Raw genomic sequence first — 15074 nt, 5'->3', positions numbered from 1 at the left:
TATTATGTGAGTATCCAAATTGCCATTTAGTTGTCTTCTTTGCACAAGATGTTGGACAAAAATTAAAACAGAAACAAATGTGCAATTAATTGCACATCTTTTAAGTTTAAACGATAATTACAAATGAACCATCACAGCCCTAAAAAGACCAATCCTGAGCCTACACTAAGCAGTCTCCATTTGATCTTACTCTTTTTTCCTGAACACCTTCTTTTTATGACTAGAAGTTTCTATTTTATTTGAAAATATCCTTGTACTGCATGGACCACTGCCCCTGGCCAGACTGTACTACTCCGCCACTAGTATGACAACAAGATACTACAAAGACACACCACGCTGTCACTAAGAGAAATCCCACAAGGTTAAAACACTGCAGCCTCCTTCAAAACAAGTAACAAGGCTGGTGTGCAGCATGTCCTCGTCATAGACTTTTCCCACTCCCTATTCCCCTATCCACTCCTTTTTTTGGACTGTCTCTGCAAAGTTCCTTAAATAAACAGATGAAGATTGAGTCCCCAGCCAAGCTCTTGGGACAGCATGACGTTTACAAGTACCTAAGCCACAAAGTATTAGATAACCCATTTGTTTCTAGACCTGAAGCTTATGGGCTACATAAGAATTTCACATAAGACTCCTCAAATAAGTCTCCTGTCTTTTATAATGATTTAGATATCTCGGCAGAATATTTCAGTATTTCTCCTGCTGCAGATAGCCCAGCAAAACTAGCATAGCAAACATTGGAGCAATGTTGCATTCATTAATAACAGTGAAATACTTTCACTTTTGAAGTGTACATAATGGGTCTAGCAAAAAATTGTGTTGAAAGATTGATACAGATACACAGAAAATTAGAGCACAAAAAGCCCACTTGGCAAAACACAATTAACACATGAGAAGATAACCAGTATAACTTGCATAACATAGGCTTATCTTAGCCCTGGTTTTGTGCTGATATACACCTGAGCGTGCAGTTTCTGCACACACGGGCAACAAGGATATTGATATCTAATTTCACTAACGTTAAGGAAATGAGAATCAATTTAGACATTTATTTGAATTGCTACATATTCCTAGTTGTCAGACGACACAACATAACCTGCACTGGTACTATGTTTCATCTAGACAATTGTTACTGCTTCCGAGTCAGCATATTTACTAACCTGAATACAGTACTCAAAAGCAACAAGAACTCCCAATAGACACATCTCAACACAATAAATATTTTAAATTTTTTAAGTAACTTTGATGCAAAATTTCAAAGAAAAGTCAAAGAACAGTATCTTGCAAAGTGGCGTCAGGAAGGTGCCTTATACTCTCTATCATTGTCTCCGCTGTTAAAACTCATTTCAAACTCTTCTTGAACTGCAGGAACTGCATTTAAGGAAGAGAAGGAGTAAAAGATGATGACAAACTGGATAATCCTGCTATATTAGCATCAACTAGCTACCAACTCAACTCAGCAGCAGTTGGAAAGGGAAAAGAGACTGATCTATTCTGAGTGAGGCAGGGCAGGTTACAGGAAAAACAGAGAACTTACCTCCACAAACTGCTCTCCAGCACTTTCCCCATGTCAGTATGATAGTACTTGGTAAGGATCAGGATCACCTAAAAGAAAATTAGAATAAATATATTCATATATGTAAACTGATATAAGAACCAGAAGTAGATCATGGGCAGCATTACTGTGTTGAATGCAAAACTGAGGCTCCTGGAAAATCCGAACTGTATTTCACTTTACTTTTACCTTATACCAGTTTTGCTTTAAGACTGGTTTGGGGGTTTTTTTCTTTCTTTTTCTAAGAAGAGTAATTTCAGCACTCAAAGGTTTCTGCAAGCTTGGTGGCTTTATGAAAGATTTCCTATTTCACATGAGCGGTGGAGTTGGAATAGTCACATAAATCCCCCTACCACATGACAGCCCCCAAACAATTTGTATGACTTTCTCAGCAGGAAGAACCAATCTGGTAGCTAGTTTAAATTTAGGAGGCAATTCTCTTGGACATCTACAGACACAATTTTATTTTTTTTTAATACAAAGTTTTAAAAAATGGTAATTAATTTTGATTATCAAGCTAACAAATTCCTGGTCTTCCCTGTAAGATCAGAAATGCAATGCAACTTTCATGTCTGTCATTTTTTTTTCCTAGAAGTATCAGTTTTCTTTTTTGCCTTCAAGAACCAGCTCTGCTCTGTAAATTACTCATCTAAATCACCAATAGCCAACAAAATATACAAACAAACTTCAGCCACAAAACATCTTCAGCCTATGAGAAGTCTCATCAAGAAACACTTTCCATTCACTCAACATCTGCCAAACTCACTGATCAAAAAACATAAAGCCCTAGTCCATGACTGGTGTATCAAGCTGAATGTTATAGTTTATAATTAGATCATTTAAAACAGATTTCCACCACTTGCTGCCAGTCCATACTAGTCATTCTTACACCCATAGTAACCTCATAGAGGTAGAACAGGAAGAACATCTGGTTCCTTGCACAGCTGTTGGCTTCCTTTAATGCAGGGTCAACATCAGTCTCCAACAGTTTGGAGCAAGCTGTTATTTAGCTGGCACTTCCTCTGCTCCTGACCACCAAATGAAATGTCCAGCCAACACAAACTGTAGGCGTTCACCTTGATTATTCAGATAATTAATATGCCAATGATATATTTATGCTGCAGTCTCTTTATGCTGGAGCTTATGAGAGAACAAAATTGCAGACCATGGCTGTTACATACACGGCATTGGGAAATAACACAATGTTTTACAGAACTGAGCTATAACACCAGTCTCACTCAGGGTTATCTAAACCTAACAAATTCACAACATGTAATCCTGGCTGTATATTGATATAAATAAAAACAGAACCAACCATAATTCATAAATAGTATTATGCTCTCCTATTCTCAAGAGAGTCACAATCTACCAGACCACTTTGTTGGAATGTGGTGATTTATACAACCAAAGGCTTGGTTTAAAATAAAGCAAGAAAGAAAAAATAAAAATATTTTACTTTTAAATAGGTAACTACAATACTTACAAAGCCAACGGAAAGAACCATTTCTGAAAGGAGAAAGCATCTATTGATGAGATTCCTGGCTACAGCCCAGGCACACTCCATCAGGTCAACTATTTATTCTATTGTCAGCGTCTTAACTACAGCTTTCTGCTAGTGCTTGCAATTAAGGAGAGAAAGAAAGAAACTTTACTACTAGGAGCATCTATTGGCTCCAATTATTAAGGAAAACGTTTCAGACTATGCTTTTCAGAAAAATTGAAATTCCTTTTAGGTCACAAGAATTGGCCTGGGATTTTTTTATTTTTAAGAGATACAAGAATAAATATTTGGTACATGACAATAAAAGAGAAAATATTGAAAGATATATGAGATAATAATTTGTTTCTTTACATTCATGCAGAACCTGATTCATGCAGAGACATTCCTGAACTTAGTGTGCCAACTTTTTTCATCCTTGTACATTCTACAACCATAACTTTAATAATTCAGATGTTTTTCAGCAATATATGTTGGAGCCACTCTGCCACAGGATAAGCCCAATGTTTTGTTCATTCCTGAATTAAACTGGTTACTATCACACACAGAAGATCCTACTGGGTTACCCACAATCCACGTGCTTTGAACTTAAAATTCTATGGAAGCATCAGCAATGCACCTTCCAGATAAGCCGTTCCTGTAACTCGGCACCCAGCCTAAGTGTTAAAGACTTTCAGGAACAAGGGGTGGGCTTACTGTACTGTTTGCTAACTGTAGTTCACCTAAGAGATGCAAACACCACACTGTTCCACACACCTCAAATGAACGGTTTTCAGGTAATTGCAAACTGCAACAGGGAGCAGCCGTAAACAGTAAAATGTCTTATTTACATTGCAGGATCAGTGCCTTAATCTGAGTCACAGCTCTGAATAATAGATGTCAGTATTTTTCAATCTGATTGATAAATTCATTTCAAAATTAAAATAGCTTATTTTGCATTTCAGAAGTAGGAAGAATGACTTAGTAGGGAAAAAAAAAAAGCCATACTGAACCATCTTTGAATTCTTAAACAGTTAGCAGATTCCTGGTGCAGCTTAACTGTGAGGCTGCCAGGAGGCTGACCACTATTTCAACTATGCCAGTGGGTATCATCCCAATATCCAAAAAATGTAGGTCAGCTATTTAACAGATTTTACAGCATTGTGCTCTGGATTGTGGGCATCTTTTCAGATGATCCTGTTAGCCATAACGGTGATTTTTTTCTCAATTTATAAACAGATCCAAAGAACAGGAGGAATAATTTCAAAATTAAAATGTAAAGTTCTTCAGGAACTCTGGATTTTGTGTGTCATTGCTAAAAGCACTGCCCTGTTTCACTGATTTCCTTTCAATGGGACTCCATAATTATAAGCATTTTACAAACTGGATTGAGGCCAATGGTTCATACACACCACTGTCCTCGTGAAAGCACTTGGGTGGCCTTCAAGGGGGAGGCTTCAAGCACCACAGAATGAAGCAATAATCAAGAGTATAATTCTTAACCAGTTCATACTACCATCAGTCATGGACAGCTAAAATAAATTTAGCTTTTTTGCATTATTATTTTGTAGCTAAAATAAATGCAGGCAATGGAGAATTAGCTTTACCAGATTCTCTATTTAAAGATGGATTTATAGGGTTACCTAGAGATCTCCTAGGCCATCCAGTCTCCTGTTCTATGAGTAGACTTGTGAAACCATTTTAAACCATTTCACCTTAAATTCACCCACAGCTCTGAGTTAGTCCTCAGAGTTTGTCAATGGAGGTGGCAACAGGAATTTACTGTTTTGTGCTACAGAACTATGAACACTCACTGGAGTTTCTAGATACATATACCTAAGATATTTATCCCTTCTGCTTTCATTACCCTGAGGCAAAAGTCCCTAGGCATTTCTTCTTCACAGAATTTTGGTTGTTTAATTTTGGTTTTTTGGGGGATTTAAGTAAATACAAGTAAAGGTACATACACATTTTGGTCCAAAAGACAGACATGGATGTCTGGTACAGATCCCTTGCTCAGTATTTGAACTAAGGCTTCTCTTAGTCGCAAGCCTTAGTGCACCTTACAGCTTTCTGATTGTCTTTCTGATGCTTGCTCTGATGCCAGCACCTTCTGCCCCTTTGCAACAAGAACCTGCAGTTTCACCTCCCTCCAGCAACGTTAGAATAAACAGAGCATTGTATCTCCTTTTCCCTGCCAGGTTCCATGCATAGAGTTCAGGACACAGTATTTTCACCCTTTTTTTTTTACAATAAATTGTTTTATTTTGTGACTACATGACATGCATATGGCAACTATATCATAAAGTACAGACTTAGAATAAAATAGGGAAACAGGCAAATGAAAACTGTCAGCTTTTGTCACAAAGTTAGTGTTCTATTATCTGCTGCTTTACTGAAGCCCTTGACCTCTCCATAAAGCCTGAGTTGGCCAGTATTTCTCCATATGGGCCAAGGTATGGAAGATAAATTCCTTAGGATTCCAAAAGTTATATGCAACGTGCACTGGAAGTAAGTTTTCAGTGGAGGTAATAACTATAGTTCTGCTCAATTTGTCTGGGATGGGAGACCTTGAAGTTCAGAAATTTCTCTGCCTCTACTTTCTCATCCTCGCCCCACCTTTTCTTTGGGGGGAGATGGGGGGTGGCGGTGCACAGAGAGAATTTGATTCTCCTGTGCCATTCCTCTGCTTCCATAACTTAGTTCCTGCCTGGGTGGATTCTCACCGTTATGGTAGTTACAGCTCAAAACTGTTCTCCAAACAAAAGAGTTATAGCTGTTTCTGAGTTTCTAACCCAAAAGTCCTTTCTGGATGTAGACCTGCCTTCAGGAGAGCACTAGGTTTTCAGTGAATGATGGACAGGGAAAAAAATGGAAAATTCCGCAGATATTATTATCCATGAATAAACTTAGAATGAGCTACATTTTCCCCCTCTCCTTTTCTTTTGCTCTTCTCTGAAAATGCTTTGCAGCAAGGCTGGACCAAAAAGAGCAAGGCTTCACTTTAAGAAATACAATAAGTTTTTAATCATTTCCTAATAAATTTTTGGCTTTAAAGAAGCCCATTTTAATCCTCTCTTTTCATCACCATGTCAGCTAACAGAGGCAAGAAAAGAAAAGGAATGAACTCTTGATCAATCACTTGCCCTAGTATTTGCATTTTATCTTTGGGTTTGGGTTTTTTTTTCCTTTTCTGTGAAGGATTTCCTAAGATCCTTCTCTTCTTGATAAATATTGACTTATGGAAAATATTCTTTTCTTTTTTCCCCCATGCTCGCTCCATGATATTTTGTTTCATGCACCATTCTTAACAGAGATCTCTCTTTTTCTATCTACATGGAGATTCTTACAGATTAAGCTTTATTTGACCCCTGCCATTTGTGATTTGAAGTATTTTTTTTTGCATCTATTCAGAAGTTTAATAGCAAAAGACTCATACTTTCATATGTGTAATTACAAGGGTTTTTTTGTTTTCCCAAGTTTATCAGAAGGTGAGAACATGCTATAAATACTTCCAGACAGCCAGAGCTACCAGGAAAGTATACTGCTCAGACAGACTCAAGTTGCTGCAAACTTTTTTGCATCTGCTTAATCTAGATTAATGTAAATTATCACACTGAAATCAAAAGAAGTGTTTATGAAAGTCACCTGAACAGGCACTTAATACTTTGTAGGACTGGAACATAAGCTGCTGTTTTGTTCAAGAACACAGCCTAACTCACCTTTTCAGCATTTAAACTATAACTACTTCACTGTAAACTGTAACTGTTTCAGTGAGATCAACAAATTCTGTGCACGTGTTCGTCACTACCACCCCCTGTACTTCCAAAACTCTCTTGACAACTAATAATTAGAAAACTCCCAACAAATTATCAACCACTACCTACTTCTCCAATCCCTTGAGACATTTCCACTTTCGTAGCAGCAGGCTCTTCAATTGTAATACTAGGGTCGACATTATTTTTTACATTCATTATTTAAAACAAAGACTCTTACGAGAAAAGTAAAACCCAAGAGATTATTAATATGAAGGTATATTACCACAAGTTTATTATATGGAACAACTGCCATAATACTATTAAAATCTTCATAATAATTTGATTACACCAAGAAAATGATAAGCAGAAAAAAAGCATCTAGGTTTACATTGTTGCAGCACTATGATGAAAACTGAAAAAAGAGACATTTAGACCGTTACTAAAGCTATTAAGAATTCACTGTATAAGCTTCTACTCATCTTTGGTAATAAAGTTCATAAAAGCAACCCATGACTTAACATGAAAGACTTAAAGAATTAGATTTATAGTTCTTCCAACTGAATTGTATTGGGAGAAGAGAGAACTTACTGTGCGTGAAGTCACTGACCAGACCAGTGCACTTGTCTTAAGCATTAGTAATAATTCTGTCCAGTGAATTTATTCATAATTCAAGGCAAGACGCAATAACGGCTCAACTCCTATTTTTTTAGAAGTATTATTTCTATCCACAAGAGCTGAATAAGTGCATAGTCTTGAAAGTGGTGGCTGTGATTGCTTCCGGATTCAAAGCCATTTTGAATATAGTACTTTATACATTGACCCTGCAAACATTTATACAGAAGAGTAACTTTAAGATATCCAATATATTTAATTCACTATCTAGCACAGAACATTATATTCTGTTAGCACTGTACAAACACAGAAGAAAAAGACAATTTACTGCCTTTAGGTGCCTACAGTCCAAGTTCAGAATAAGGGAAGTCTTCACATCAACAACTGATGTCAGATTTTCAGTGCAAGCTCCTAAGAAAATTACGTTCACATGACGGCACTGCATGCACACTGCACATACATGGTTTTGGCTGCTCATCCCTACCTTATCATTCTAAATCCACTGATGCATTTCAATCATATTTAACAAAGGTAGACAGCTGCACAGCTGAAGAAGCCATACCAGTTCATACCACAGGTCCGTCTAGAACAGTGGCAAACAAAAAATGCAAAAAGGTAAGAAAGGGGGAAGCATCTAAATAAAGATACTTCTCAAATATATTTTCCAGCCTTCAGTAATTTCTAGCTCAGGCAGTTGGACTGTTATTTCAGGTTTTAGCAGTCGGCTGCTTGGATAAGCACAGGCTCCTAGGTGGTGCTGCCTGACCCATCAGCACAACAACAGAGACTATTGTGTTCGTAACTTTTAATGGTCAGTCCTCAAAAATCAAAGCATATGTAAAATTGGTAAACCAATCTGGACTGCTGCTACTCGAACATATTTGTGTTGCTGCTCATTTCTATAATCATTAGATGTAGCTCCAAGATTTCTGGGCACGCTGCAGATGCAGAGCTTGCTTAAGCAAACAAGAACTTCATTTGAAGGCCACAGAATTACAGGACCCAAAAATTGAGATTAAATCTGCAGCTTGGGAAACAGTGTATAACATTTTAACTACTTGTTCAATTAAACTTACTGTTCTTTTTCAAAGCGCCCAAAACAATGTCACCTCTGACACAAAAACCTCATTTTCTGCCATTGCCTTTTTTTACACAACCACAGTATTTTTTCGGTTTAAATATTTAACATAGCATTTGATAAGCTCTTAAAACCACATCTGCTAACATGCCAAGAGAATAAATTTCTAGAGCATGAAGCAAGAATATTTTTTTTCCTAGTTTGGCTTGACTCCTAATTGTAAATTTTTTGGAAATATAGACTAGCTTTACTTATCTGCTCTAATAATGTATATCCTAAATTGAATTAGCAATCCTTCCTGCAGAAACAAACCTACTGTCTGAATATTCTTTCCCATCTCCATGAAAATTCAAGAAGAAGCAGAGCTAACATCCGTAGAAGACATATGTAAAACATCTTTACTTTCTTCCCGATATTTCAGGAATCCAATATTACGGATATACAGTTCACCTTCGTCGTCTATGTTATATAGCTATTCACTACCAGAAAAGAAAGATCAAATTTTAAGTGCTGTTTGTAAGATATTCCCAGTCTGTCATACTGCCCAACAGTAAAATATAAAAACAGAAAACTGAGCTTCCAATCTGCATCACTAAACCCTTCTAACCTTTTTTTCAAAGCCAGAGCTTTTTTTTTATTATTTTTTAAACATTACCATATAAAAATAATTACGCTCTTTATTTCAAAACAGAAATTGTTATGCAAGACATATGGAAACATCTGTAGAGGATACCACAAGCTGGGAAGACTGTTCGTTTGACGCAGGGCTGTTGGCAGATACGTTCACACTGGTTACTCTCCCTCACAGCTGCTCTGTCTTCACCAGAGCCACAGGATTAAATATCATTGTACCGAATAACATCATATTTATCAGAGGTTGCATCAGCCTAAACTGACCTCAAAATTACATTTAATTATCTCTGAAAATGGCTTACAGTGTTCAAATAAGACCTAATTGCCTATCATAAAGGAGCTTTATAAAACTGTATATGGACACAAGGACTTTGATGCTGCATCAACAATCAGCCAGAATCACAGTGTTTAACACCCTTCTTATCACAAAATAGGACTGGACTTTATATTTCCTGACTATTGTAGGTACCTGAATTTGTTCTTTATAAATTAGAAAGCTAAACATGGCCACAAGATCTACAGAAGGGGACAACAGCACGCTCACACCTGAGAGGTGTACTGCCAGGACAAACATGCTAAAGATCAAGGTAGTTGTATTAAAGTAACAGAGTGATATCAATTAATATTTTAGTCAGAAAATCAGAGAAGTAGCAGAGGCAGATGCAAAGCTTATTTTGTACCTTTTCTGATATGGAGTGTGCATGTTGCATTGAATGGCATCCACATGCTCGGGGGTACTTTAACACCCCTTATTCCAAAGACGAAATCAGGCTTGGACAATGACATATCAACAGAGGCAGCAGGGCAGGGGGCAGGAAGCAGGGGAGTGCCTAGTAAAACAGGAGTAACACAAAACAGATCTGGGCCTGTTACTTCAAGTGCTGTCTAAAAAAAGTCCTCTAGTCCCCCCAGCACCATCACCCTCCCCATGGGGTGGGCCCAGGTGCCTCTCCAAACAAGGACCATTTGCTCTGCAGCTTCACACATGGACAGAGCAGGCCTAATGCTGCACCCCCCACCCCCCACCCCCCCCGCATCCTTTTACTTCATGGAAGTCAGCACCTCTATGTCTGCCTTTCATTTTAAACGTTACATGTCTACTTATCTTGCTAAAATAATTAATTTCAGCAGAAGTACCAACACACTGCCCCTAGTATGGTATGAAAGGGGACCATTCCCACTCAAATGCCAAACCCATCTGCTCCCTGTGGCCACATTCGGAATAAATCTAGAACACCTCAAGTGATATTAACAGAATTCAGCTACTGTAAAATACTGGGAATGCCCCCCTTCAAGAGGAAAGGATGAAAGCACATTTATCTTCAGCATTATCCCTCAAGCAGCAGAACTTCATATCCGTGCCAACGAAAAGGGCGTAAAGGAGCTGAGGGAACATCCAACTGGGTTAGAAGACTATTAGAAAGGGCTTGGGAGCAGTTGGGAAAATTGGTCAGGGGCCAAATATGTCAGAGAAAATATTGGAAGGGGCCGGGGGAGTGCTGGAGAGTTCTCCACATTCAGTCCAAAGCCAGACCAGAAAATTTCCAATCTGTGAGCACAAAGGATTTGCCAGCTTTTTGTATTTCCTCACCCAGCCTCTGCCCTAGGTGTTCATTACTTTAAGAGCCATTGGGCCATTAAAGCTAAGTGGAATTATACAGCATTATCTGTGAAAAGAAACAGCTATTTCACCAGGCAATGCCACATCATTTTGGATCTCTAGCTAATGCCGCTCTGTCACGCAGAAACTATGCTTTAGTTTAACCAGTATGAAGAATATTAACACAATCGGTCATCTTGGAGCCAGGTTTCAAATTAGGCTCGCATTCCAAACTTAAACCTTTAATACATTTTAAATGACCTTCAGATCAAGTAGACAGAAGTAGGAAGAGATTGTAGACCCTGATAAATGAGGGCTATATTTCTTTATTTTACACCAGCAAAGACTTCGGCATTCAACAGATTCTTTGGAGACAGTTTTTGTATGTCAGCATTTAGCAGGCTGTAGCTAGGGCTGCTAAGCAGTTTCAGTAACAAACTCTTAATGTGAAATCCTCCCCCTTAGAGACTGATATTTTTCATGCTTGGTTTGTCCCCTGTGATCCCAGATTGTTTTAGAAATGCATTAAAAACTTTCTTCACGTTATGAGAACTACTCTTTTCTGTCTTCATAGACACAAAGACAGGTAGAACAGTTAAGCAGCACAAAACATTAAGGAAAATATTAATTCATGCCTAGAACACTTCTGAACCATTATCTCTAACACTTACATCTTCTCATGGCTTTTTTCTGTAGAAATGTAGTAGTTTCAGGCTTCTCAAATCCCCTTAACAGAAGGTAATAGTACTGTCTATTTTACAGTTGGGAAATGGAGGCAAAGATGTATCACTGATTTTTCCCACCTAACTTGAGGATGTACCAGTGACTAAGTACAGAGTCAGATACCTCTGGAGATCAGTTTTGTCTGTCTAGATCTGAATAGTCCTTTGGAAGTACTTTTTTTCCTATTGATTTATCATGCTGAGGACCTACACTTCCAGCTTGACCCTCTCAGAAAGACTGGTTAAAGCCGTGCTTAAGTGAGTTACTGATGATGTCCAGGCTGAGCAGAAAACAACATATAAAAAGAGGACAAACTAAGAAGCAGGATCAACAGATGTGACATAAATTCTGTGTGCTGCTATCCTTGTGGACCTTCTTTTCCAGTACATGATGCTCCCAGACACAAGTCTTGCATCTGTTAAAGACCACCTACCCTAACGACAGCACCCGTGACTTACAGGTACGCACCAGCAGTTTGCAGAGCTAGGAGATTTGGAGTACAGTTACAGTTACCTCTATACCACAGATGTCCTACCTGACACATAACATAAACTGTACCACAAAGTCAACATGTTCAGTACGGGAAAAATTCATTTTTCCCCTTACCTGGTTTTCCACCAAGGAATAAATGGAAATCTGAGGGAAGAGTTCAAAGAAACTTATGCAACTATATATCATCTCAGAAGGTGCAGCAGACTACCTTTTGTAACTACTAAAACAGCAAATCTCATTTGTTCAAAATGGCATGTGTGACTATGATATGTTTTATACGAAGGTACTTTATTACACAACTTAATACTATTTAACGGTTAAAACTTCTGCACAGTATACATAACTGTATAACAAATGTACATAACATTTACTGTTGTCCATCATATTTAGCATTTCTCTGGAACTGCTATTTATTTTACAATCATTTTTTCTAATGAGTTTGTTCTATATTTGTATTGTAAATGACTTTATTTATATTCTATTTCTGAAACTTACAGCATAGACTTCTCTGTTTACAAGTCAACAGTCTTTTTTCTTATGGAAATTACCTTATCCCAAAACAAAGAAAAAAAATATGAACCTTTTAATTCTTGCAAATTATTTTCCTTGAGTTTGGGTTGTAACTGATGCCAATACAGAAAGGCACTAATAACCAGAATGCAGAGGCTACTGCCCAAACCCAATGGCAATTTTTCAGCTTGATGTTGTTAGAAAATGGATATTTTTCTTGCTCCCTCCTCATCCTTCCATACACATGCATTTATTTTGAGTCTGATCCAAAGTCTTTTTAAACCAATGAGAATCTGGATTAAGCCCATTCTAAACATATTAAAAGTAAATCAGATCTTGAAATTTCCTTCATGAAGGGAAGCATCCAATTTTGATAAAAGCAGTATTTGTAAAAGTCTCATACATCCTGTGAACAGAAGAAACAACCACAGTATTTTCCACAAAAGGCACATAGTTGTACAAATTTATGACTTTATCAAGTTATAAGGGACATGAGACTATTCAAAGAGAACAGCTAGCGTTATACTTAATGATGAAAGGGTTTTTTTATCCTATAGTGAGAACTTACACTTCTGAAGATCTCTCTAAACAGATATTTCTTAAAGTAAAAGTTCACTCACGATGTAGAAGAGAAAGTAAGCAGAAGTAGACTACTGAAAATTACCTCAGCCTGTTAATTAATACAGCATTATTAAAGCTATATGAAGAAAGAAATTATAAACGTTAGAGTTCAGTGCTGGGAGACATGAACTCAGTCCAGAGGTTTCCTATCTATATTCGCAAACCACACAGCTCAGAGCGCTACCCACAGAAACCTGTGCAATTCCCAAGAGCATTGATTCCCTGTCAGCAGGGAACGAAATCACATCCCCTCCATATTCCCTGGCCCATAGAAGGTGAAAGCACCCTTCAATCTCTGTGAGGACAGATAGCCAGCAACTTCCCTAAAGTGGTACTTTTTTGTAGCTTCCCTCTCCCTTCCCCAAGTCACGACACAAAGCAGCCTGAAGTGTATTTCTTAGGGAAGAGACATAACACATACTGTTCTTAATCAGTTGCACTAAATAACTGAAGCACAAAAGGATTATGATCAACAATTTTTGAACAAAAGAAAGAGGTCCAGAGTACAGATGTAAAGGACTACAGTGAAAAAATAGGAATCATCAGATACCTGGAAATAATGTGAATTCCCCATGAATAAATTAAAAAGTCAGTAAATGTGTCACCAGAGAAATGCATCAACCAGGAAGGGGAAAAACAGATGTTCAAACATGTCAGTTCAGTTCTTTGGTTCCTATCCAACTCAAGCAGTGTCCATTTTCTCAGTGGGTTAAGCTATCTGGAGAACTGTCAGTCCCTAAGAAATATTTACTCTTCAGTGCCTTAAGAGAAATAGCTTAGGGAAATGTGCAGGATCTCTGATCACAGCTCAGGCAAGTCTTTGCTTTGGTTTTAGTATCCAGGTACCTAGGGTTGTCCTTCCATTTTTTTTTCTTTTCTCAGTGCAAAGAATACTAAGTCTGTGGCTGCGCATGACTAGCTAATATTAAAAAGGACTGAGATTTCTGCAAAGTGAATACCTAGCTCATTGTACCAAGGAGTGGTGTTATGACTAATAAGAAGCTTAGACTGAAGTTTCTAAAACTTAGATTTGTGTCTAAAAATAAGACTAGCTGCTAAGTCTTTCTTTAAAAAAAAAAAAAGCAACTTACTCCTCCCCCCACCAATGAATGCATTATAGATATACTCCTCTGGATCTGTCTTTAATTATTAATTACCATTCAGCTTTGCAGTGACTCTCATGGTTATTTCACACTGACAGACTAGAGAAAAGGGTCCATCCCACTTCAGCAAGGAGAGGGGTAGTGGATGGGCAAAAGTAAATGGGGGGTGGGGGTGGGGAATAATTAAGCCTCCAAGACAATCTGTTTGTTTTATAGCTTCAGAAGATTATGCTGTTTAAATTTTTATTTTTGACACCAAAGGAAAAGGACAGAAATAAAAAATTAAATAACTGCTTGTAGCTAAATTTTTCCTATCCAGGATGCTTAGTATTGAACAGCAAATCTGTGGAAATAGGTATTTCTTAAAGGAATTGCAACTACAACCTTAATTCCAGTAATGTTCAATACAATAAAGTATAATGGTCCTTCTATCAGGCAATGGCAGATAATGATCACAAAAGCTAAATGTTTTTGGCCTAAGTTCATAATGAATCCAAGTGGATAAAGGCTACAAGGTAAATGTTTACTAGGATGGCAGACAAAGTAATTATCTCCTGTACTAAAAAAGAAGAAAAATAAAATAAAAAAACCCCAAACAAATTAAAAAAAAACACCCAAAACCCTCACCCATTTTATTTACAAAAATAAAACTTGATTCCCAGTGGTGGTTCCTTCTTACTGTAAAGTGAATGTACTTAGGCATCTCAGCTTGTAAGGTGTTTTATAGTCTATCTTTTAGATTCACTAAAATGTTGTTTCTAGCTGCTAAGATGTAACAGTAGTCTAACTTACCCTAACATTGTTTGCCTTTTGTTGAAGATCCTATGACTGCTCCTGAAGGATTACGCATAAGAAATAGCTATTGTATTCTGATTTATTCTAAATGATTAATTTGTTATTTTGCTCTTGTAT

General features: G+C 37.5%; 1 protein-coding gene across 1 annotated transcript in view; it reads right to left on the bottom strand.

Annotated features, from left to right (window-relative positions):
* Positions 1 to 15074, bottom strand: part of SORCS2 (sortilin related VPS10 domain containing receptor 2) — a 579315-nt gene that overhangs the window by 393387 nt on the left and 170854 nt on the right. Inside the window, 1 exon segment of the mRNA XM_037385456.1 lies at positions 1538 to 1605. Within this exon segment, the coding sequence (XP_037241353.1) occupies positions 1538 to 1605 (68 nt within the window).

Source organism: Falco rusticolus, chromosome 1, assembly GCF_015220075.1.
Source record: "Falco rusticolus isolate bFalRus1 chromosome 1, bFalRus1.pri, whole genome shotgun sequence".
Classification (NCBI taxonomy): domain Eukaryota; kingdom Metazoa; phylum Chordata; class Aves; order Falconiformes; family Falconidae; genus Falco; species Falco rusticolus.
Note: the sequence above shows the minus strand (reverse complement) of the source record. Positions and strands in the feature narration are given on the sequence as shown.